Source organism: Ischnura elegans, chromosome 1 (assembly GCF_921293095.1).
Source record: "Ischnura elegans chromosome 1, ioIscEleg1.1, whole genome shotgun sequence".
Taxonomy (NCBI): domain Eukaryota; kingdom Metazoa; phylum Arthropoda; class Insecta; order Odonata; family Coenagrionidae; genus Ischnura; species Ischnura elegans.
Window position 1 is genome coordinate 84,204,382 of NC_060246.1, and position 24,944 is coordinate 84,229,325.

Below are 24,944 nucleotides of genomic sequence, written 5' to 3' on the forward strand. Positions count from 1 at the left end.
TGAAATTAATATGTTCAAGGTAGGCGGAAGGTTTGGTAGACCACCTTCAGTTATTAACTCATATCAGACATATAAAGCAGTATACATGAATATATTCATGTTGGAGGAAAGCGATTGAGGAATGAATGACCGGAATCATATTACTATAAATTGACAAATTGCGTGACATAACTGCTTAGAAGTCTGATAATTTCCATATAACCATATTGTTCAGAGACCTTCGAGCTAGGGTCAACGAAGGAGGCTATAAGCTCTTGCAGAGGGTACTCAGGTTCAGGGGCACAGCTAGGATTTAAGGCTGGGGGGGTTAGATGCAAGTAATACTGGAGTGTATGGGGGTATGGAATACCCACCAGGATAAGCGGTAGGTGTGAGATTAATAAATTGTGGAATTTTAAGATAAATGGTGAGTTTTACGGATTTCTGAGGGATATTATATTATTCCTTACACTATTCTATTAGTAATATCAATCCAATTAAGTAAAATGGAATATACTTAAAATTTCTCTGAGCTATGGGGGGGTTATCCTCTCCCCTCGCTACGCCTCTGCTAAAAGTAAAACATGGTAAAACTAAGTAAAAAAATAGCTGAAAACAGCACCAAGTAATAATAAAAACTCATTCCCTAGCATTCTGTGGAATAAAAATCTATTGAATCTTCTATTTTATACTGCTCTTTACAATTAAAGTGTTATGAATCTGATAATATGATTTTATTTATCGCTATCCTTATATCAGGAAAAAACGCGTACGGTGCCTACGACATTTTTTTAAATAATGCGCTCTTTTTCAGGCTTCGTAAATATCGAGATTCAACTGTTCGTTCATTGGTTGCTAGGTAAACATGGCTTCTCAGGAGGGACCGCAACTGCATCAAGTTGATTTAACAAAATTGAGTTTACCTCAGTTATCTCAGCTGAAGCAACAGTTAGATCAGGTAAGTAATTTCTTTCTCTGCTCGTAAAAGAGTGCGAAGCAGTCATTTTAATATAGCTGCTTTGTTATGTTGTTACCACGTTTTCGTCTTCACATGTCTCGTTGAAAGCCTTGTTTCATTTTGAAGTGTATTTTGAGGCAGTGCAGCTTTTGGTAATTAAATAAAATCTTGCCCAATATTGAAAATTTTCTGTCTGTAGAAGCCTGGTATGGTGGGTGTATTTAGTATGTTTTTTCCCCATATTGAGTACTCATTATGCCTTGCTCTTTCATTTGCAGGAACTTACAGTATTTCAAGATTCCCTTCAAACTCTGAAAATTGCACAGCAAAAGTTCCAAGATTCTGGGGATTCCCTTGAGAAAATTACCCCGAAAGCCGAAGGAAATCCTATTTTGGTCCCGCTTACCGGTTCTGTATCCTTAAAATATTATGAGAGATAATAATGAAAGTGTTTGTAGCCATGATTGATTATTTTGATTTTGTAGGGACTTTAGTGTTTAGGTTTGGACTACCTTAGATATAAGATTTTAGGTAATATGTTGAACTCTTTTAGTGTTCAGAATGTGGATTATTCCATCAACTTGTGTGAATGTGTGTGTAGAATGTGGATATTCCATCAACTTGAGGAATGGAGTATTAAAAATTTTAATACATGGCTATTGATCGCGCAAATCAATATGGGAGCTTGTCAGAATCCGATTCTATTTTTTCCTCCTAGGAATATATTGTGACACAATACAAGTTCGCGTTTCACCATAAATTGTGTTAGGAATAGTCATGAATTAATTACATTTGTATTCTGTTATTTATCATGGTCCTTAATGATTAAAAAGATGTATGTTCCGGGAAAGATAGCTGATGCAAACTCGGTAATAGTTGATGTTGGGACCGGATACTTCATAGAAAAGGTCTGATAAAGCTCATTTTAGGATTTGAAGGAGATAAATTTATGCACCTAATTCTTTATGTTAAAGTATTAATTTTTTTCAGGATATTGATAGTGCTAAAGATTACTTCAAGAGGAAAGTTAATTATGTTACTGAACAGATGGAAAAAATACAAACTTTGGGATTGGAAAAGAGTAAAATAAGAGATGGTAAGTTAAGTTATGCTTTTAATAGTGAGGACATCTTAGTATTGAAAAATTATTTTTTTGTTGGCATTTGTTCTCTTTGGAATTCATATCATGTGAAACGTGAAAGTTTTTCTGTTATTTTTTTTTGCTGTGACTATGTTGTTGTTGGATTTGCTATCCAAATTAAATTATAGTGTAGGGTATAATTTCATGAAAGAAAAGAACTGTTCATAGTATAGCTAAAACTTGAATATTGGTCAGATGGCATGCTTTCGTAATACCCTAAATATTTTGTGGGTGGCACCCTTGATATGCTACAAGTATGCTTTCTTCTTGTCATTGACCTTATTCTCCATTAGAGCGTTTCTACGTAACTGTCATACTAGGGTTCAAAAATTCAATTTGAGGTAAATGGACCGTTCAAAGTCCTGGCATGGTGTAAATATTCCAAATTTTAATAATCCGTACCTGTTTCTCCCCATACTCCAACCATTTTTTACGAAAACGCCGCGGAATTGAGCTCTCGTATCATATGAGCAAATGGTTCCGTTTACAGAGCCATTCTATTACTGAAGATTTCGCAACTAAGATAAGATTTTTCTATGAAAATTTCCAGTTAACCATTCTCCCCAATCATGAGTGTGTCTTACCAATGCATTTCATCAATACTTGAAAGTCACATGTTCACGCAGAGGAATGTAACACAACAGTGCGTCGTTTTGGTGTCAGTCAGTGACGATTGACATACATTTTTTTCCGCTGACCAAAATCGAGGGATGCGTGAGATAAATTGTTTCGTATCCAAATCAAGTCCATCCCAAGGATGAAAGATCAGATTAAAAAAATTCCCCAGCATTCACCGTTTTAGTTCCTGAGGGCCGTCACTGACTGACATTTTAACCTGTGGTATTGCTCAAGTTTCAAATTTTGGTGCGTGCGCTTCATTGGCCCCGGCTGGTACACTAAATTCGTGGCATAATATGTTCTTCGAGTAATAATGTTATATAAATTTTATTGTTCTCAGTAAATTATTTGTTTATACAGCGGAGTATTTTATTTTTTTGCCAATTGTTGTCTTCGGCATGCCGCGTATCACCGTCACCTTCATTGTCGTCGTGTCGCTTCGGTGCGTTTGTTGTGAAAGCGGGACATAGGAGTAGAATGATTGTTGAGATCTGAAATCGTTACTTGTAGCATATGTAGGGATTGATTAAGATGGCAAAGACGGGAGCAGAGAGACAGCGCGAGCATCGTGAGAGGAAAAAGCAAAGCGGTGAATGCAAGGAATTAAAAAGGAAGAATAGAGAGCGGCAATGAGATCGTAACAGATCATGGCAAGGGTGGTGTTGATGTAGTTGGGGGCAAAGGCAGAAGCATGACCTGGGAAGCTTATAAGTTGGGTTCTCCTGTAATTAATGCAGTACAAGCGTGCAATTAAAACAGCAAGAAAATAAAATTTTGCAGAGATCCCTGTACACGGCATTTCTCTCTCCAATGAAATGCTGGACTATCAGTGGCACCGCATTTCACCCATATGGAACACACTCTTTGTTCACCATGTGGAATTAGTTGCTAATAATATAATTAAGATGTCTCCTTAGACAATAGATCATAGTGCTAGGAGTACTCACCATTTTAAGCGAGAATATAGAAATCGAAGCAAAATTAGTGGATAAAATACATACTATGTGCTTATGTTTCTGTGGGGTAGCCAGGAATTTCGTTCAGGGGGGGTATAACACAGGGGGAAAATGTTTTAAAAACAGGGTACTAGGGAGAGGGTTCCAAACTAATTTTAACACTTTTTTTTGAAGGAAAATAATTGTGTTTTTATATTTTGGGGGGGGGGGGGTCCGGACTCCCTGGACATACCCCTGGCAATGCAACTGTTATGTTTCTTTTATATAAATTTCTGTGTTCAATATAGATATATTTTTCAATGCTCATTCCATGAAAAAGAAAAGTTAACACACATCAAATCACATGTGTCAGTCAGTGACAATTCCCGTCAGACAGTGACGCTCCATTTTTATGGCCAAAGAGAGGAAACCATTGCTTACACAAAGTCACGATTTTGCATACGTTTGGGCAACACTTAGAACTATTTTACGTATTTCGTGGATTTTCATTATCTTGCATAATTTCAGAGCAATGCGAAGAAATGTGACAACGCCACAAAACGGAGTTTCATTTTTGTCAGTCAGTGACGACGACTTTGAAGTTCAAAATCTCCGGTTCTACTGGGGTCACAGGGTGGTACCAAAGCCAGTGTATGCTTTCACTAACTTTTTTTGGTGGAATCCTCCAGAAAGTTCCTAAATTGATTTGTATTAAGTCAAAGGGGAAATATATGAACAAAAACTGGGTGTAACGGTCAGTCAGTGACGCGTAGAAATGCTCATTATTTGCCATTGCATTGATTGTAATTACCAGAAAATTTCCACTATTTTTCCCCTGCTGTAGCTATCATTAATCAATTTTTTCAATTCCTCTTTCCTTTGGTCTCTGTCACTGCATGATAGCTCACAATATCAGTGAAATATTGTGGACATGAAAATTTTTAGACACAATAGGGTAGTTTCCTTTATCAAAGAAAACGAAAGTCATTGATTGCGATTCGTTACCCACCATTACTGTATTCATAATATACAAATCATTTCGTTTTAGAAATACCGGTTTAGACGAATGGCAATGGTCCATTTTTATCCTCATTTGAAAAGGGCCAGATTGGCGCCCATGCGATGCCACTTCACGTGACGTCACAGGGACCTAGTTTCTATACGAGAAGATAGGAGTTACACGTCATCTGAGGTTACCAATGCATGCATGAGGCGCAGAGCTCAGGGAAACATGTCTTAATAATCACTTATTAAAACTAGCTAAGGTCGGAAAGTTTTCTTCATTTGATAAGGTATTAATAATCCTTATTTAAGCCAAGTTTTAACCTGCGTAATTCCGTGCCCCGTGTAAAACGGCCTTCATGGAAGTTGATCTGTATGCTGCATTTATCATTGCTTTTGTGTATTCTGCAAGCAGAAAAGTCAGTTTGGCAGAAGGCAACTTCTCTCACTCCTTATCAAATTATGTACCTCGAAGCATAAATCTTTTTTCTCCTACTCTCTCATGTATCACGTGAGCCATGTATAGGTTTTATGTAAATGAGCTGTTTGTCCTTCCAATTTATGCTAAGGAGTGAAGAATTCTTGGTAGGCAGGGGAGGAGGAGAAAAATAATGACAGAGTTAAAGGGAGTAGGCCATAATGTGCATTGGAGAGGGCAGTTGAAGATGAGATTGGAGATGGCTGGAGTGATTCTTAAATATTCCATGCAGACCTATGTTAACTGGTTGAATACTTTATTAAAATATTCTGAAGGTACCTTTTTATTAGTTTTTTCTAATTCATTCAATTGCCCTATGGGTCTTCAAATCTGAAACGAATTCATAGTGATTACATTCTCTCAATCACTTTTTCAACCTGTAAGTTAGTTTGGATAAGTGAGGATAGAGCTCACACCAGACCAAGCCTCAGGCATATGAATTTAACACTCGAGGGTCGGGGACAAGTTCTTTCCATGAGTTAACTTTACACTTCCAGAATTTTTTTGTATGAGGTGTCTGAAGGGTTCACCCATCATTTACACTCTGGGATCCTACCTTAGCTATCTTGGTCTATCAGGAGCCCTAGGTTGCATGCTGCTAGGTGAATGGGCCCATAGGTGTTCTTCTAAATGTGCTTTGGTAGAGCATCCAATCACACTAAGGCTTCTCTTGCAGGCTTATTGAAATCTTGTTTTCTTCTCTTTTGTTTGGTGTTTCTCATAATTAAAAGTATATTGATCAGATTTTTTCAATATCCTTTTATATATGTTGTGCCATCTATCTAAGGAATGAAACCTTTCTTGGTTACAATGCTACTATGTTAAGGAATGCATTTTCTTGTATTGATCTTTCTCATGATTTTGTAAAATATTAGATGAGGTTTATGTTTACGTATCAATGCCACAGAAAAAGTTTAAATTTAATGGTGTGCCTTCAGGTGACACATGCATAACGAGAACCTGCATTTATCCTCAAACAACCAGAATATTCATAAGTTGAAAAACCTCAAACCCTTACTGATCCATTAGGTGTTCGAGATGAGAAAATGCAAAAGGAACTCATGGAATCCTACTTAATGTTTAAAAAAAATAACTTATCCCTTCACGTATTGCTTTCCAAACTACTTATTTCCAAGAACCTATACTTAATACTTCAACTTTACGGCTGCCTTCTTCCTTGAGATAGCGTGACCAGAAATGGCTGTAAAATGTGGGGTGCTTACAAACAACATTATATCCTTGAAAGCTTCACTGAAGATTGGCTAAATTGCCCATTACGTCGAAGTTTATTTACTTACAATTTACACTGTAGCCTTTGATGAGAGATAATGGATGAAAAATATTTTAAGATCTGCCACAATAGCACTGCAAATTATGCCTCTGCTGTTATCATTCAGTTTCATTCAGTGACTCTGGAAGACTGGTTCATTCCTGTGAATGACGTAAGAAAACTCACAATGAGATACAGATGGAGTCAGCGATGGAGTTGTAGTGGTAAAGGAGCTGTTTTTCCTCTGTAGTTGGTTGTTAAAATCCTTCCGAGGGAATAAATCTTTTTCAAAGACAAAGTGGCAATAAGATAATTTTTTATCCTAATCAATGCATGTGAACCACTGCTGTTGTAATAAAATTTAATGGCAAAAATCCATTTTGATTTCCTCAGAAATCGTTATGTATTAGTCTCGAAATCTCTTAACATGAAGAATATGGAAAATTTTCAGGCAGGTATTTTTCTGCTTCTAGTCCTCTTTTGTATTACCCGACTCAATGACTTCTGCAAATGATTGCGACTTCACGCTGACAGTCGCTGTGAACTAAAGAATTATTCCTTATTCAGTTCATTCCAATACTTTTGAATTTGACTGTACAATCTTTCGAGAAAAGGAGGGAAGAAATGGCAAGAAAGGGAAGCTAGTCGCATACCACTGTCCTCCTATCACAGACTCTTATTAAATCTAAGCAAATGCACAGCAGTACATTTCTTGCAGATTGTTGCAGGTCGCTCAACTATCCCTAAGTATGGATGGTGTGCATGTGAAGGTGACAGATGAGGTGTAGTGTGTGGGAGTTTCGGTAACTTCAAACCTATTGTGGGGAACATCATCATTAGTTAACAAGTTTGGTTGGCCGTCCCTTGCCCTTTTACCCTTCCACTTGTCCTTCAACGATTGTCTTCATCAGGCCATCGTGCCTCAAAATGTGGCTAACTAGGTTGTCCCGTCTTCTGCTTAAGGTTTTTAGGAGGCTTCTCTTTTCTCCCACTCTTCTTAGCACTTCCTCGTTAGTTACGTGGTCAATCCATTTTATCTTCATCATTCTTCGGTAGCACCACATTTCGAATGCTTTCACTCTTGACTTCTCTGCTGCTGTCAACGTCCAAGCCTCGCTTCCATAGAGAAACATACTCCACATGTAGCATCTGATGAATTGTTTCCTTACTTCTATGCTTGTATTCTCAGCTGTAATAAGATTCTTCTTTTTGTAGAAAGCCCTCTTTGCCTGCGCTATTCTACTGACTATTTCTTTCTTGCTTTGTCCATCGTTGGTAATTTTTCTTCCCAGGTAAGAAAACTTTCACCTCTTCAAGCTTATGCTTTCCTAGGTTAATCTTTGTCTTAGCCTCCTCTCTTTTGCTGCAAACTCATATCTTAGTCTTCTTTTTGTTGATTTTCAGCTGATATGTGGCCATTGTCCTTTCCATATTTGTCAAAGTCTTCTTCAAATCCTTCTGTCTCGGCTATGACTGCTATGTCGTCAGCAAATCGCAGCATACTAATTTTTTCTCCATGGATATTGACGCCCAAAGATTTCTCCTTGATTTCATTGATGGCATTCTCAATGTAAACACAAAAAATTATGGGGAAAGTGCACACCCTTGTCTCACCCCTTTTCTTATTCTTGCTTCTGCACCGTTGGGTCCACATTTGATCACAGCCACTTGGTTATTATACAAACTATGAAAAGTTCTACGTTCTTTGTAGAGCACGATTTCTTTCAGAATTCTCAGCATTGAATTCCATTCCACGTTATCAAATGCCTTCTCTAAATCGACAAATGCTATGAAAGTGGGTTTGTTTTTCTCCATTCTCTTCTCTATGAGCATCCTAAGAGCCAAAATTGCTTCTCTTGTGCCCCTGCTTTTCCTTAATCCAAATTGGTACTCATCCAGGAATTCTTCTGCTCTTCATTCTATTCTCCTGTAAATGATTCTTGTTAGAATCTTGGACGCATGTGTTGTCAGGCTTATGGTCCTAAAGTCTTCGCACTTTTCTGCTCTCCTCTTTTTGGGTATGGGAATGAGGATGTTCTTCTTGAAGTCACAAGGTACATCTCCTGTTGAGTACATATTGCAGGTAGTTTTATACGGTGGAGTTATGACCTTTTCTCCTGTATTTTTGATTAGCTCAGCTGGAATGTCATTTATTCCTGGGGCCTTATTCTTTCACAGGTCTCTTATTGCAGCGTCAAATTCCTATCTTAACACGTTGCGTACCGGGGTATTTAAATTCCCAGGAATTCTGGGTGGAGGTGTTGAGATTATAAATATGTGCCTATTAGGGCGTAATGCCTTTGGTTTAAACATGGTTAAAAAGCTAATGTTTAGAATATAGCTTTACCCAATCAAACGTTATGATGCATCAATTCATTATGAATAACGAACAACAAGTGAAAACGTACTAATGAATACGATTTGTACGCTTTAAAATTGTTTAGGTTGACGCGCCTAAATGACGAGAATTTTCTTCATCCGTCCGGAACGTTCGGGAAAAAAATGACGAGAATTCTCGCCTTCCGTACACAATGTGTTAAGATGCTCTCTCCAATGTTGTCCTTTTCAACTTAACTTTCCTCTTTGACAATTTTTGAGCTAAGTTTGCTTCGGCTGTATAATTCCTCCAGGTATTCCTTCCATCTCTCAGCTTTGTCTTCGTGTTCTATTAGAATATTTCCATTCTTAACCCTTATGGTTTTGCATCCTGTGCTTCGTTCCTTGAAACAGTTCCTCACTATTCTTCAGGTAGCTTCCACTTTCCCTTGTACAAGGTTTTTGTGCATGTCCTTGCATATTTTCCTCATTCGCGCTTTTCTGGCTTTCCTCGCTTTGCGGCAAATCTTGTTCTTTATTCTCTTGTAGCAAGCCTGTCCTTCCTCAGCATTTGTATTCTTATACTTTCTCCATTCTTCAATGAGGTCTAGGACTTCATCCGTGATCCTTGGCTTTTTCTTAACATATTTTCTTCTCCCTAGAACTTTTCTAGAGGCCTCATGAAGCCCACTCTTGATATTTGTTCAGCAATTCTCCACTGATTTTTCAGTCTGATCTAATCCTATCTTGCTCTCCACTACTTCTTGAAAGGCCTGTTGATTTCTTGGCTCCTTTAGTTTCTCTAATTGCCATGTGGTCTTTGCTGATTTCTTGAATTTCAGAAGGCATTTCATCATCACTAGATTATGATCACTGTAGATATCTGCCCCCGGATAGCTTTTAGAGTCCTTCATTTAGTTCCTAAACCTCTCTTTCACTAAAATACAGTCAAGTTGAAATCTTATTTTGTCTCCTGGCATTTTCCATGTATATCTTCTTCGCACGTGATTCTTAAGTAGTGTGTTGGCAACCACTAATTTGTGTTCTTTGCAGAATTCCAGGAGCCTTTCTCCTCTTTCATTTTGATTTCCTAATCCATCTTTTCCGATCATTCTTCCATCCTAACCTTTGCCGATGACAGTGTTCAAATCACCTAAAAACAATGAGATTTTCTTCACCCCTTACCTGTTTGATTACTTTCCTGATATCATCGTAGATGTATTCAACTTCTTCATCCTCGTAGTGTGTCATAGGCATGTACACCAGCACCACTATGGTATCTACCGGCTTAGTCTCTAACTTTACCATAACTATCCTTTCATTGTACTGTAGGAAGCTTTTCACATGCATTCTGGTGCTCTTTCTGAGCATTATCCAAACCCCAGCACACTTACGGATCCTGTGTGTATAATCCTACAGCTTCCACACCAAAAGTCACCCTCCTCAGGCCACTTCATTTCGCTGATTCCTAGCATGCCTATATTCAATCTATCCATTTCCACTTAAAGGTTTTCTAGCTTACCACAAGTCCTAAGTGATCTCACAGTCCATGTACTTATCCTCATAACTTCATCACAATTGACTGATGTACCCTCTCGGGTAGTCCCCGCCCGGAGATCCAAAGTTTTCCTCTGGAATTTTTTACCTGAGAGAATTCCGTCATGTCAGATAATTTAAAGTTGGAGTTGCTGCAACTCCTCGTGATGATAATGTGGTCGTTTCCCTTTGCCTTCCACATGGCAGTACTGCAGCCGTTAAAGTAAATGTTACCTTGCCTGAAGTGAAATGAGTGTCGCTATCATGGTCTCTGGGAGCCACTAGAAACTTGGAGGCTAGCACAAAACAGAAGATTGCTTGAGCAATTGAGGATAGATATTTTTAAGAGCAACGCAGAGAACTTCATACTATAACCACACTATTTATCCAGCAGTGGCGGATCTATGGGGGAGAGGCTAAGGGGGCTATACCCCCTCCCCCTTTGAGTATCCAATTTACACTAGATAGAATGGTAATTTTTTTCCAACCCTCACTACTGCTGGAATTTTTAACCCCACTTAGCCCGCCACCCCTGTCCCTATCCTGGATCCACCACTGACAAGTGATAAATTAAGAGAGATATTTTGCCGAATGGATAGGTATGGGAATTTGTTTTTCCGCTAACTATAAAAGACTTTTATAAATGCTAGTCATAATTTTGTTTGATCATTTGCATTTTATATGTAAATGGCTGGTGTTTTAATACCCCTCTCCACAGGCCTTTTTAAGTGGCTTTCGAGGTGGCAGGTAGATATAGATGATTTCCTTGTTTTGTGCCCATGGTATTTGAACGGAAACGTTAGGGGTATCCTTATATCATGTAATTTATGTGTGGAATTTTTAAAATATCATACTTCTCATCTTGTATTTTCAGCTGTGATGGATGTTATGGAAATGAAGTTCCAGGCACAGCTGCAACTTCAAGAAGCAGCTGCATCTGCTGCAGCAGCTAAGTCGTAATGACTGTTTAAGAAAGGAATTTTTGGGTTGTGTTGTAATTTGATTAAAGATACTAACTGTGGAGACATGAAATGATTATGTTATAAGAACTTAAAATGTGGAAACCTAGCAACCCATCATGTGTGGTACCCTTGCATAGGCAATGCAGGTGGTGTATATTAACATTAAAATTTACCTAAAGCATTATGTTAAGAGTCAGTTCAATTGACTAATATTTATTGTGATACGTTTTGATTTGTGAGTTTGATGCACAATATAACAAAACTTTGCTTATTATCTTTTTGTCCTTTTTATTTCGTATATTGAACTTAAATTGAATAATTGAAATAGAGAATTTTCCCTTTATTTTAGCCATAGTTTCCTCCAATTATTATTAATAAATGTACTTATTCCTCTGTTAAAATATTTATTTACATTTTACTAGGTGGGGATCTGCTATTCACGATTTCCATCCATTTGGTCAAAGCCAACTGAGAACCAGAGTACACTTTCCCTTCCTTCCAAAGTAAATATGAAAACATCGATTTCAATTCTAAAGGACAGGGCTGCAGGGACTTATCATCTCCAACGACAAAGGAGTGATGTGTTCCAAGTTTTTCCTTGTCACCAATCAGCAGGAGGCTCACGATTTCAGGCGTCAGCCAAGTGCAAGCCTTCACTTCTTCCGGATCCAACTGAAAAGCAAAAATAATTAGTCTTGAAAAAATTTAATTGGATCAAAAAATCTACTTTGTGAAATATGGAATAAAACTCTGAACAAATAAGAATTCACAAACAGCCGTGACAGGCTGTAACTGTTAAAGGGAAATTCATGGTTAATCTAGGAATGACTATGGTGAATGATCATTTCTGAATTAAGACGTTCTGTTTTGATACAGTGAGAAGTACCTCACAATATACCCTGAGGTTAGCAAAGAATGTTCTTTCTAGCAAATTAAAGATTAGCCCAAGGTAATTTGATTTGTCAAATATCCTTTCCTATACAGAAAAATAGCTAATCTGACATTTAATTACACATTTTTTTGTGCTTGTGTCCAAGGGATCTAATGCATATGGCCTGTTCTTTTGCAAGATATCATAGGACCCCCAATAGGACTATTAATTGATTTCCAGAGGGGTGGATTAGCAATTTTGCATGAAAATAGTGTTATTTCAAATCTATGACTTAGGTAATTGCAAAGAAATATTTCCACAATGCAAACATGTGCCAATACAACAACATGTAACATTATTAAATAGTACTAATAGGCTTGCTATTTAGTTTCACATTGCGGAAAAAGCAGAAGGCCTGGTTATAATGAATTCGTAACTGAGCACCTACCTTAATGCTTTGGTGAATATCTTGCCATGGCTTGTCCACTATGGCATGTAGATAAACTACAACGTAATGCCTTTTCGGTGGGCCTAAACCTAATAATACTGGGTAAACTGCTTCCCAAAGGCATAATACTTTTAAAGCGGTAGATGATTCCTCTAGGTGTATGCCAGTCTCTTCTTCCAGTTCACGCAGCCCAGCCTGAACAATGGATTCATTCAAGTCCATGTGGCCGCCGGGTGGGACCCAGGCGTTTGGGTAGGTCCTCAAATGACTCGCTCTCCTAGTCATTAAAATTCTATTGTCTGAAGATTCGAGCACAACGGACACCCCGACAGCGACGCCTCTTTCAATTTCATCTTGCCTTACTAGGGCCGCATCTCTTTCGCATATATTAGCGAATGGGCATTCTTCGGAGTGCTGTCAAGGAAACAAGATATGTTAAAAAGAACTTCGGCAATTTACAGGAGCCAATGCACTTAAGCTGAATTGTACTAACTTGGAGAACAACAGTAGAATCATGTGTTCCACTACATCCATCGTCATGGTGTTCTGTGTCAGTCATTGGACCACATAATGTCAAAAGATTGTCTTGATAAGAGCACTTCACCGTCACAAAATGTTCTCTAGGTTCGAAATACCTTACAATACACTCCAGAAAAGGGGCAGTGACAGGAAAACCATCGCTGGCAGCTGATTTCAATGCGACAGTAACTCTACTAAGGGATTTACTTATAGTTGATGCCATTTCGGCCAAAGTGGATGTAATTACACATATGAGCTAACCAAGTATAATTTCTACTTTCGAATACTGCATTTTCACTCCCTCGAAAGATTAATGCCAGTTATTAGTTAAATAACATTGGGAACTTCCATAAAGAAAAATCTCATCATTCATGCAAGTGCATAACGTAGACATCAATTTCAAATCCTAGAAATGATTTTTTCCTGTTAGCTCTTACCCATCATTGCACAATTTGAATGATTTGTAAACTTGATTGCGCTGTAATAAACAAATGAAGATCGGTCATTAGCGCTTGGCGGCGGAGTCAGCGGAGTGATAAGAAAACCAGCGGCCATGATGTTTAAGTGCGTACGTGATATAAATAAGTTGTCTGGATTTTGGATAGTAGTGTGCTACACCCAGTTATACTTAATTTGTCCTCTAGTTTTGTGAGGTCAATTAATGTTTGATCGTTCCATTGCTATCAATTCTCTCTTCGAAAGTTAATTCAAGAGGTAAGATCATGTGTAGCTGTGAAGTGAGTAAAAATTGCACATTTGCCTCTCGGTATGAAGGTCTAATGTGTTTATCTTAATTCCACCCCATTTTTGAGTGGAATTTATATCTTAATTTTGCTTATAACTCAAGCAGGTTAGAAAGATGACCGTGACCAAGGCTCATCGCCCTCGGTGTTTCTTCGATATTGAAATTGGTGGTCTACCGATGGGGAGAATGGTATTTGAATTGTTTTCGGATATATGTCCTGTTACTTGTGAAAATTTTCGAGCCTTATGTACAGGTGAAAAAGGAATAGGAAAGACCACGTCAAAAGCCCTCCACTATAAAGGCATAATCTTTCATCGCGTAGTGAAAGATTTTATGATCCAGGGTGGAGATTTTTCAGTAGGAAATGGTACCGGAGGAGAGTCTATCTATGGAGGAACATTTCATGGTAAATCATATAATAGTTTTTAATCGCATGCATTTATTATCTGTAAGTGATATTTTTACGTTTGGCCGAACCTCGATGGTCAATTTTTCAAATTGTCCATCTCATTAAAACCGTGGATGTGACTACTCAATTAAACAGCGTCCATTATGTTGTACCTTACCTAATCTATGAGTGTAAAATGTTTGTATACTGTTCTTATCAATCGAAGCTAGTTGCCATGTATCATTGCACGGTTTTCTATTTGTACAGATGAAAACTTTGAACTCAAACATGACAAGCCATTTCTTCTATCCATGGCTAATCGAGGAGCGGACACAAATGGGTCGCAGTTTTTCATGTAAGTAGTAACAACCTTAGTGATGCCTATTTATGTCGATTTTCCATTCATTAACAAAGGTGCTTAGCCTAAGTATTCACCTTATTTTAAATCGCGTTCTATAAACGGAAAACGGGCTGTGTGTAAAATTACCAAAGTATTTTTCCAGGGTTAAGTTGTTATTTATTGTCATTATTTACTGAAAAGATTTATGTGTCATTTTATTTCTGCGTATAGTGTAGACAGTGTTTACTAGTGAACAACCTGGCCCCACCATTGGCCCTGAGTCCACTGTTCATGTATGGGACTCTCATCCCACTTTAATCCATGTTTTGTTGTTGTAGTACAACGCAGCCAGCTCCTCACTTGGACGGGTAAGTGTTTGCTCTTTATTTTTATTACTGTTAACTATGGATAAATGACTTCTTCTGTAAGATTAACTTTTAACCATGGCCCATTATTTTAGAATCCACGTGGTGTTTGGACAGTTGCTGTCTGGAAAGGAAGTGGTGTCCCACATTGAAGCCCTACCTGTTGACCGTATGTGCCGCCCACTCCAAGATGCACGTGTGTCAAGTTGTGGAGAACTTGTTCTACGAGTAAAGACTAAAGGTTCAATTTTAAACATATTCATTGATCTTGGTGGGATTTATGTGGGGTGATACCGATTCAGAAATCTGTATACAATTATTTCAATATCACTTTGAGGATGATACTGGTAATAATAACGCTTAAGATTGTAAATCTCCTTCATACACGAATTATATGAAAATGTTGTAGATAAAATAAAACTACCTCTTAAAGCCTTATTAAAAATTTCTTTGTTGCCGTTAAATATTAACCAGTAATAATTGGGATATCTTCTAAGGCAAGTGATTTGGTTTTTTTGGTGGTAAATAAAAAAAAACTTATTATCATAACCCGTCAATGCCCACGGGTGCCATATGTCACCCAGTGCAGTGCTGAGCCAATACTCCTACAATGTTTTTTAAATGTGAATATTAGCGTGCATATACTTAGTAGAAGGTTTCCTTTATTATTCAGTCAGTTTGAATTGTGTTCATTGTGTTGAGCTCATATGTATCATATATTTAAAAAAGTGAAATATGTGTGAATTAAAAAAAAAATCTTTGGGCGCTGACGGGTTAATTGAGGACGATAGGCCTTTTTTCTGTTGAATTACATTTAAGTTAGCCTCTCCCTTAAAAATTTGTGTATTAATGCTGCAGAGAATATTTTATCTTGCTGTCTAGTTGAGAACAAAAGTACATTATTCTCCGTTAAAGTTAGCTAGTATGAAGTAAAAATAGCCATTTGCTATTATTTTTCATTTTGTCTCAGGGCATCAGTAATTTTTAACCATTAAATTGAAATCCTTACTGCTTTCTATGCTCTACAGTAGTTTCACGTCATTTATAAAAATAGGAGGTTTCATAATCCTCTAGCTATACTGTAGGGAAGTCATGGTATAATTCAAATTTTCCTCTGCTCTGAATCCCTGTGGTTTGAGTGTAGAACACTGGTGTCAAATATAATTGTTTTGTGCATGTCATTGTCGCCTTTCAAAAATATTTTGAATGCCTAGTGAAAATTCGGGCGGCAAACAAATAATATTTGGGAATTACCTGGTTTCTATTTGTGTTCTTATAGAGAAGAAGAAGAAAGTCAGCAGTAGCAGCAGTAGTTCATCAGAATCCAGCAGTGAGGAAGAGTCTGATTCGAAGGAAAAGAAGAAGAAAAAGAAGAAAGACCGTTCAAGGTTTGACAGCTCTCTAATTCAGCTCAATTTTTGTTCCTTGGAAAACATTTTTATTATGAATTAGTAATCATATTGAAATGTGTTTGCTTAGAGGGAACGGCTGTCGAGCCTAGGAGTTTGATTTCCTTTGATCAATACTTCCTTGCCTCATATATTGTTTAATGATAAGTTAAAAAAAATATCTTGGGAGTGCTATGGCATGTGGCCTTTCCCATCAGCTACAACCTTGTCACTGTTGAAAGGGTTGCACATTCCAATCACCTCTAGAGTTGCACTGGTGGGAGTTATTCTCAATAACTACCCCAGGGGTGCCCATGCCAAATAGAGCGAAGGGTGGGTGCAGGACACAAGGTAGTCTTCATGATGGTTTCATTTAAAAAATTCTGTTGGAATGGATGTGGGGAATCCTACCAACTATTTCTTCCATGAAAATGTGGAATACAAGCAAATGAGCCTGGGAAATTCATCGAATGGGTCCCGTCCACTAAGGGGAAGTGTAGTTCATGGCAGTGAGGTCGACTTGGTCCTCAAGGACGGTATCATGTGAAATCCTAGTGGAGATTTATCATTAGCTGCAGCAGTCAAGAAAGAAGGCCCTGAAGAAGAAGATGAAGGCGGTCCATGAACACTTGGAAATGTCCAATGTTTGGACAGTGGTGAGGGTTGATAAGCTAAAGAATATCAAAAGAGAATTTTAGAAAGACAGAATTAGATATCTTGGGACTGTGTGAGGTGAGATGGAAAGATAATAGGTACTTCTGAAGTGATGTGTACAGTAGGGTGGGCCGAAAAAAGTTTTTTTTTCCTGATCAAATTTGCCCTATGCGGGAAAGTTGCGAAATGATATAAGGATCTCGCACACAAAATTTTTTTCAAATAGGATAATATTAACCACTGCCGCCCGAGCTCTAAAGTTTAAAATTTTGCGAAAAATCAGGCTGATTTCAGAATCAAACGGCTACGAAGACGAATTTTATGAAAATATGGGATAATGGATAATACCAAAGAGTGGATACATGTTTATAGTTTATGAAAATGAAATTTGAAGTTTATTTGACAAAATCTATGGTTCAAACAATGTCTATGAATTAACAACAAAATTGGAGTATAGACCATCCGCACAACACAACTCATTTTTGCCTACATTTCTAAAATTCCATTTTGGGGGCTAAATTGCAGGTAAAATAATATTTATTTCGATTGAATTTCATTTCTCATCAAATAAGTCATCATATGGTAGTAAATAATCCCACAAAAAGTAATAATGAGGTAAATTATTTGAAATTAACATCAATCATAATGACGAATAACGTACCTGTGGAGCTATTTTCAACAAGAAATTCAACCAAGGCTGAGAAAAAACAGAACCTGAACACCAAGCATTTCACTAAGTAGTTGTCTGCTAGTTTCGTAAAGAAACTACCCAGAACTCATCACGAGGAAGAGGCTACGATTGAGTTCCACCCGTGTCCCCCCCAGCCAACCTTCCGAAGGACACGATTGTGAAAGCACATCAATTACTCTGACAAAATTATTTTGCGATTTTTTCAAATTTCGGCTGAATTTCTCCGTCTCTTATGCACGATAATGCCCATCCATGCCTGCGTTCTATACTGCACACAGATTTTGATGCTAACATTATCATTTGTACCATCCTTTCAACTGCTTGTGCATGGCAGGGAAAAGGTACTTCTAATACAGATCTTTCCGCAGCAAGAACTTCCAAGTTTTTGTTTGTCATCCCAGCTACTATTGGTGTTTAATTTACCTCAATTGGTTCCCAGTCAACCAAGTCAATATAATTTTGAGCATCGAAGTTTAGAAAGATTTTGTGTTTTCCCGGCGAATGGACTGAGTGAAGAGTTCTCGGGATCGCCACCTGGTCAGGAACTCCATATCTGCCGACGTTTTGATGTCCGACTCGGTCATCGTCCTCAGGGCCGTCATTCACAGCCCTGAGAACGATGACCGAGTCGGACATCGAAACGTCGGCAGATATGGAGTTCCTGACCCGGTGGCGATCCCGAGAACTCTTCACTCCATCGAAGGTTAGCTTTGGAAAATTCAAATTTCCTCAATTCCTCCTGCTGAGTTTCTCTCGATTTCAATGTATTTGTGATGGCCATTGCACGAATTTGTCTGCGTTCATCGGCTAACATTGCAAGCAGAATATTCTCTGGGTGAGCAAAATTACATTTCCCTGAATTATAGAGTAGCGGCGTAATTTGATGTCTCTATCTATATATTTCATAAGAAGAATCATGTTCATAATATGCTTCGGGCCTTCTGTTCAATACTGTCTCAATTTTATTGAAAACCGCATTGGAGCGTAAACTTCGATAACAAATTTTGCCAGGGTCATCAGTTTTTTTGACGGTGCTGTACGATAGTTCATTGCAATGAAGCAGGCAAACTAACCAATGCAAAGGTCTTCTTAGGGCCATTTCCATTCTCCTGATTATTCCGGCATGGCCTCCGGTGTTAACCTGTTCCATCGCACACAATTGCTTGGAGTCCATCGATAATGATCATTTTCTCCCCTAGAAAATTCGTTATGGAATCTTGGAGGCCAATAGCTTTGCTGACACATAGGGTGACATCCCATAAGTAGTGTGAACCGGGCTCTTGAACGAGAGTTACATGCTCCTCACCTATTGTTTTTCACTTTGATTGACTATAAACGAAAGCAGAGTCTTTCCTCTCGTCGAAGTAAAGCGCTTGCAATTTAACAGTTCCCACATTCCTCCGAAGAGACGTGCGCAATCTTTTTCTTTCCCTTCTAACTTTGTCAACGAAAAATACATTGACTCCTTGAGTAACCAACCCGATATCTATTAGGTGCGCAGATGCAAGTGCTGCAGAGGTATGGTTTGATATGCAGAATTATTCACAGGATGATGCAAATCTTGGCAATTTCAAATTACTTACACTAACCTTTTTCCATGAAATCCTCTCCTTCACTTGCATTACATAACTCTCCGTTCAATGTCATTTCATCACCTGAGTCTTCCGAACAGAAAATTTATGACAAAATAGGGTGGAACATTCGGGTGTTCCTTTTTTCTTTCCAACCTGCAAAGCCTCGTCTTCCTATTTTTGGTCTCCTGCACATCGATGGCGCCTATTTTCATTTTCCTGCCACTTCTCTGTCCTTAGGGAATTCACATTCTAAACAAGGCACTTTCGAAAAAATATCACAAACAGAATCAGTCTCACTAAAGCAATTACATGCCGCAACATCAAAAAGCTGACGTGCGTGACGAAGAAAGTCTTGCTTCAGATCAATGAAAGCATTCTTGTTGACAGATCGAAGAATATTGCGATTATTTCCATGATATTGAATAATTCGTCAAACAATTTGCCTATATCCAACAACTGGGATAGAGGATCTATGCCAAATGCCTTCAAGGGCATAAGCCACTGTTTCCGCGATTCCCGGCAGAGAAATAATGATATTTTAACTTTCTTCTTCCATGTACTGAGAGTACAAAAACATTTTCATCATCTCTTCATATGTGGGAAAATCACTACCCATGAAATTTTCGGCTGCAACAAATATCACGCACTCGACTCCACACCTGGTACGTTTTCCCTCTATTCTAACCAATGCGTCAATCCTCCCGTAATCCTTTGGAAGGTTGGTTGGGGGGACACGGGTGGAACTCGATGGTAGCCTCTTCCTCGTGGTGAGTTCTGGGTAGTTTCTTTACGAAACTAGCAGACAACTACTTAGTGAAATGCTTGGTGATCAGGTTCTGTTTTTTCTCAGCCTTGGTTGAATTTCTTGTTGAAAATAGCTCCACAGGTACGTTATTCGTCATTATGATTGATGTTAATTTCAAATAATTTACCTCATTATTACTTTTTGTGGGATTATTTACTACCATATGATGACTTATTTGATGAGAAATGAAATTCAATCGAAATAAATATTATTTTACCTGCAATTTAGCCCCCAAAATGGAGTTTTAGAAATGTAGGCAAAAATGAGTTGTGTTATGCGGGTGGTCTATACTCCAATTTTGTTGTTAATTCATAGACATTTTTTTAACCATAGATTTTGTCAAATAAACTCCAAATTTCATTTTCATAAACTATAAGCATGTATCCACTCTTTGATATTATCCATTATCCCATATTTTCATAAAATTCGTCTTCATAGCCGTTTGATTCTGAAATCAGCCTGATTTTTTGCAAAATTTTAAACTTTAGAGCTCGGGCGGCAGTGGTTAATATTATCCAATTTGAAAAAAATTTTGTGTGCGAGATCCTTATATCATTTCGCAACTTTCCCGCATAGGGCAAATTTGATCACGAAAAAAAACCTTTTTTCGGCCCACCCTAGTGTACAGGGTTATATGTAGTGGTGTAGAAGAATGTCTACTAGGAGTGGCTTGGGTTTTAAATAAGAAACTTGGTGAAAAAAGAGTTATTCATCCCGAACTTATAGACCCACTATGTTGTTTGGAAAAGAGCACAATAAGTATTTTGTGATGTTTCATTTGCAAAATATACCAATAAACTATTCAAATTCAACATTATTCCACAGTGAAATAGGAACAAACAAAAGAAATATTGTAAGTTGAGGTAAATATGGGAATTGAGGGGCTTCATCTTTCACCTTAGGATATAAAGAGTGCTCAAAAGCAAGCGAATACCAAGAGATTATGAGCACTCGCTAAAGCAAGCTTCCAATGCATAACAAAAGTTGCAATGTTGAACTGCATTCTGTAACCCCGGCAAAAATTTTTCTTAGAAGTCTATGAAGTATATATATATGTATATGATTTTCAATATTATGACATTTTACTGGTACCAATGAAGCCAAACTTAGTCAGATTAGATATTAAAGTAGACTCCCATTAATACGAGCAACCATATAACGAAGTTCTCATTTTTACAAAGAAAATGGTTGGTCCCGATCAGGGATGTGATATTATACGAAACTTTACATTTGGTGGCCGGTCCGAAAAGGCACGAAACCGTTTCGTCATACAATTGTTTATCTAGTCAGGTTTTGAAATAAATATTTGTTCATTTCTCAAGAAAAATAAACTAAGAATTGAAATATTTGTCTTTTGAGCAGCGTTTACAATTTTTAAACGAAATTCTACGATGATAATTAACTTATATCTCGAGTTATGTATATACATCAACATGGAAATTGTTGCTGCATTAAATGCGTTAATATTGGCCTTAGAGCTTCGTTTAAAGTTGACAATGCTCAGAAAAAAATGAGGAATTCACTTCAAAGTCTGCAATTTACGTGCAAGTAACAATCATCCATTTGCTAAATACATATAAGCAATACATAAGTTGACCGCAAACCAATGCCGCAGGTATGGTCGTAAACCCGGAGAGGAGGGAGCACAACTACTCTCGGAGTCCGAGATAGTGCGAAGTCCCAGCGTGTAGGGGTCGAAAAAGGTTCAGCGAGACCTTTCTTAACAAATGTCCTCCAAAAATGCTCCGTACCACGAGAAAGAAGAGTCTCTTGGGGCTCAGTACAGCAGTCATGCTAAGACGAAAACTATGCCGTCTCGAAAGGGTTAATCCTTCGAAGGTCTGGGACTGAGGCAGATTAAAAGGATCAGCATCCCAACCTTAGGGCAGTTGCGAACCATTGCTTTCCTTCGACGCGAGAGTGCTCGTTGCAGGGAAGTACAAAAGATTTTCAAGGGACTCATAATGCCGGGGCTCTGGCATTATGAGTCCCTTGGTGCTCCGGTGCGAAAGTGTTAACAAATAATCCCAAATTTTAATTTGTTCTGAAAACATTATTACAATATATATTAATATTATTTGATCTTATTTTATAATAAACATGCTATTTTTCATCCATGGATGTCTGCTACTGTGCTAGACGATTCAGTCAATTAAAAGAAAATAAAAGGGCTGTTTAGCAGATAGAATCCATCTCCGGTAATTTTTTTCCCTTAATTTATCCGATTTCCATGCTAATTTTTCTATGAGCGCTCGCTATGTCACCAGGGCACTGTAATATCAGGATTAATTTTTCATTATGTAAACTATTAATTAGTTAGAAGAACTTTCATGAAAGGTGTCAACAATAATGACATCACGCTTTTTGATTGTTCACGATCCGCTTTCGTACGACACAACAGCATCCGAGTTTAAGTTTCCATCACCTCATAATATTTAACTGGGAAATCAAAAGAATAACTTTTTGCATAGTAATTTTTTGATGTAACTATCATGAGAGATGACATCAAGAACAGGATAGTTTCTTCAAGAAAGGCTGAAAGAGAAGAGTTATTTTTCGTTATCAATTTGTTGGCAACTGGTCTACAACAATAAAACTGTTTGCATTTTCCACAGTATTTATTTACCATACAATGCATTTTGACTCCGAGAACAACTCGCGGAAATTTACTGTGCAAAAATACAGACATATTCCCTCCTCCTCCAATGGGGTGTTTACTAAGTGAAATGCACAAATTTATGATCTACTTCGGACAGGCAAGAGATACCTTCACCACCTGAATAAAAGAATTAGAGTATAACAGCTGCTGGCAATCACAAAATGATACATTTCTCCCTGCAAAACACCTGATAAACTAGTGGCATGCATGTGAATTTGCAAAGGAGTGCAGTGCAAAGTCACATGGATGCTGCTTGTTTATCAGGTGTTTTGCGGGGAGAAATGAATCATTTTGTGATTGCCGGCAGCTGTTATACTCTAATTCATTTATTATTATATTTAAATAAAGGGAGGTTTCCACGCCATAACTTACGTTCAAATACTCCTTTTTACAAACGGTGCACACGGTTCGAAAGAGGGAAGCTATTCTTTCGCTTACAGCGATAGAATAATCTGAGAGTGACATCATCTTCAGTTATGTCCGAAAAACACCCAAAAATTTCAAAACTTTAAGTGCGATGCGGCACGTTGTCCCGGTATCCGATTGGAGAATTAATTTTCATGATGTATTTTCTCACCAAATGGAACAAAACTGGGGGGTGTCCCAAAGGAAGGAGAAATGGAGGACCTGACCCGGTGTGAAACCCGAGAAAACTTCACTGCAATTGTTCGCCCGGGAAAAAACCAAAAAATTATATACCTGCAACTGGTTCAACCAGTAACATTGACACCAAATGTACTCAAAATGATATTGCGCATTATCCAAAAATTTCTCTGTCAGGGATAAATATACAACGTTTTATCTTGATACTGCTTTTCATCACCAGTCAATATTTAATCTTCAGTAGCCATTTCAGGATGTAGAGACCATGGGCATAGAGGCTGGTATGTCTCTGCTCATCATAAAAATGACTTATGGAAGCAGCTATCATTGAATTCATCAGTTGGAGCACAGGTATGTGAAAACTTACGCTGTCTGTTGGTGCTCTGCGTAGGGATAGGCAACGGAACAGCTTTTAGAGGGAGATGTTGGCAAAGATGGATGCAACTATGTCAGAAATAGGATTCCGCATGAGATTTAAGTACCAGTTTTGGACAATTCTTTTAAGGCATAAAATCTATCGCTATCACACCTTGAATAAAATTTTAGGGGTGACTAAGGAGGTAAACACAATTGGGGTTATTGTTTCTGTGGGGTACATTTATTATTCCATAAGTCTAAGCACAATCTAAAATCCTTCCTAGAAAAGTTTAAAGATGAAATTTTCACAAAATGTTATAGTCCGACCAACAGAACAGATCATTTGGCTCTTAAAAAGTCAGTCAATTAGTGAAGACCGTGGATGCCAGTTGGATTATCACTACTGCACCAATCGAGTGTCAATACAATACCGAATGAAAGCCTGCTGGCAAGCACAGTGTCCTCTTTGACCCTTGGGCTGATGTCTGCTGCCAAACAGGTGGGGCAGTTATGTATAACTTTGAAAGCCATCAGGATGTCCAAGGCCACGCCAAGGCAGTGGCATGGGCTAACCACAACATTAAAGTAGAATACGTGCATCTATCTGTTTCTGTGAAGTTTATGGGATTTACATGTCCATTTGTGTAGACGACAGTTTCGCCGGCATTGCAGCGGGCTTCTTCAGGTCACTTCAGTGAATATTAACTTTTGGATTCTGGAGAAATAAATCTTCGAACGTTTACTTTGATGGGCCATCCAAATATTTTTTAGGTTTATACATCACATCCTGAGTAATGAAACTATGGATAAAAAATGTCAACAACTCCTGATTCTGCTGCAGATTTGGAATTTTGCTTAAATAATGTCCACTGGGTGTACTTCCTGGGAAATTATCGAATTCTAGTCGACAGCCTCTTTTGCTGGAAATCACTCATGCAATCAAGCATTGATCGAGTATAAGAGAGAATAAGTGCCATGTAACACTCTTTTAGAACCTTTCACATTTGATATCCACGATGAGTCAAAAGATGGTAAACTAGAAGGAATCTTGGACCATGCTAATGTTCCTGCTTGTGATAAGTTGCTAAGCTTGTGGCAACACTCAAACAAATGTGTGAAAACAAGGAAAATGTCCGGATAATATGGAATTTAGAAATGAAATTGCATATTTGCTCTTTGCTCGATGATTTTTGAGTGAAAAATTTTCCGAATAGAGAAGTCTAGTCTTCTAACTGAGTGTGGACTTCGTTGGAACAGGAATTTATGTACTTGTCAGGCCCTAGGTTGTTTTTTCTCCATGCATTATTTATGGAAAGTGCAAGGGGCTAGAGTTTTGGTTTTG

General features: G+C 38.0%; 3 protein-coding genes across 5 annotated transcripts in view; 2 read left to right on the forward strand and 1 right to left on the reverse strand.

Moving 5' to 3' along the window:
* Positions 1 to 796: 796 nt before the first annotated feature.
* On the forward strand, positions 797 to 11,469 carry LOC124165052 (prefoldin subunit 5). The gene is made up of 5 exons (XM_046542292.1): positions 797 to 937; positions 1,216 to 1,350; positions 1,771 to 1,845; positions 1,928 to 2,033; positions 11,108 to 11,469. Exons 1-5 carry the CDS (start codon positions 845 to 847, stop codon positions 11,191 to 11,193), a joined length of 495 nt encoding a protein of 164 aa, XP_046398248.1. The 5' UTR covers positions 797 to 844; the 3' UTR covers positions 11,194 to 11,469.
* Positions 11,470 to 11,585: 116 nt separating this feature from the next.
* Positions 11,586 to 13,466, reverse strand: LOC124165044 (nucleoside diphosphate-linked moiety X motif 17-like). The gene is made up of 3 exons (XM_046542283.1): positions 13,008 to 13,466; positions 12,515 to 12,928; positions 11,586 to 11,867 (listed from the first exon to the last, which is right to left on the reverse strand). The coding sequence occupies exons 1-3, from the start codon at positions 13,254 to 13,256 to the stop codon at positions 11,604 to 11,606; spliced, it is 927 nt and encodes a 308-aa protein (XP_046398239.1). The 5' UTR covers positions 13,257 to 13,466; the 3' UTR covers positions 11,586 to 11,603.
* Positions 13,467 to 13,564: 98 nt separating this feature from the next.
* The window catches only part of LOC124165022 (peptidyl-prolyl cis-trans isomerase G-like), a 32,425-nt gene continuing 21,045 nt past the window's right edge, over positions 13,565 to 24,944 (forward strand). Inside the window, exons 1-6 of one of the 3 annotated variants that reach the window (XM_046542269.1) lie at positions 13,565 to 13,747; positions 13,881 to 14,184; positions 14,434 to 14,521; positions 14,845 to 14,874; positions 14,967 to 15,112; positions 16,151 to 16,259. In XM_046542269.1, coding sequence (XP_046398225.1) covers positions 13,893 to 14,184; positions 14,434 to 14,521; positions 14,845 to 14,874; positions 14,967 to 15,112; positions 16,151 to 16,259 — 665 coding nt within the window. In that variant the 5' untranslated portion in view covers positions 13,565 to 13,747; positions 13,881 to 13,892. Of the gene's footprint in view, positions 13,748 to 13,880; positions 14,185 to 14,433; positions 14,522 to 14,737; positions 14,875 to 14,966; positions 15,113 to 16,150; positions 16,260 to 24,944 lie in introns of those variants that run through there. The other 2 variants (XM_046542261.1, XM_046542277.1) reach the window with 2 other exon arrangements.

Coding starts and splice junctions, on each gene's coding strand:
- LOC124165052 (XM_046542292.1), top strand. CDS start 845: ATGGCTTCTCAGGAGGGACCGCAACTGCATCAAGTTGATTTAACAAAA. Junction 938..1,215: donor TGAAGCAACAGTTAGATCAG/GTAAGTAATTTC, acceptor TTTCATTTGCAG/GAACTTACAGTATTTCAAGA. Junction 2,034..11,107: donor AAAGAGTAAAATAAGAGATG/GTAAGTTAAGTT, acceptor TTGTATTTTCAG/CTGTGATGGATGTTATGGAA.
- LOC124165044 (XM_046542283.1), bottom strand. CDS start 13,256: ATGGCATCAACTATAAGTAAATCCCTTAGTAGAGTTACTGTCGCATTG. Junction 12,929..13,007: donor ATTCTACTGTTGTTCTCCAA/GTTAGTACAATT, acceptor TTTCCTTGACAG/CACTCCGAAGAATGCCCATT. Junction 11,868..12,514: donor ATATTCACCAAAGCATTAAG/GTAGGTGCTCAG, acceptor TTTGCTTTTCAG/TTGGATCCGGAAGAAGTGAA.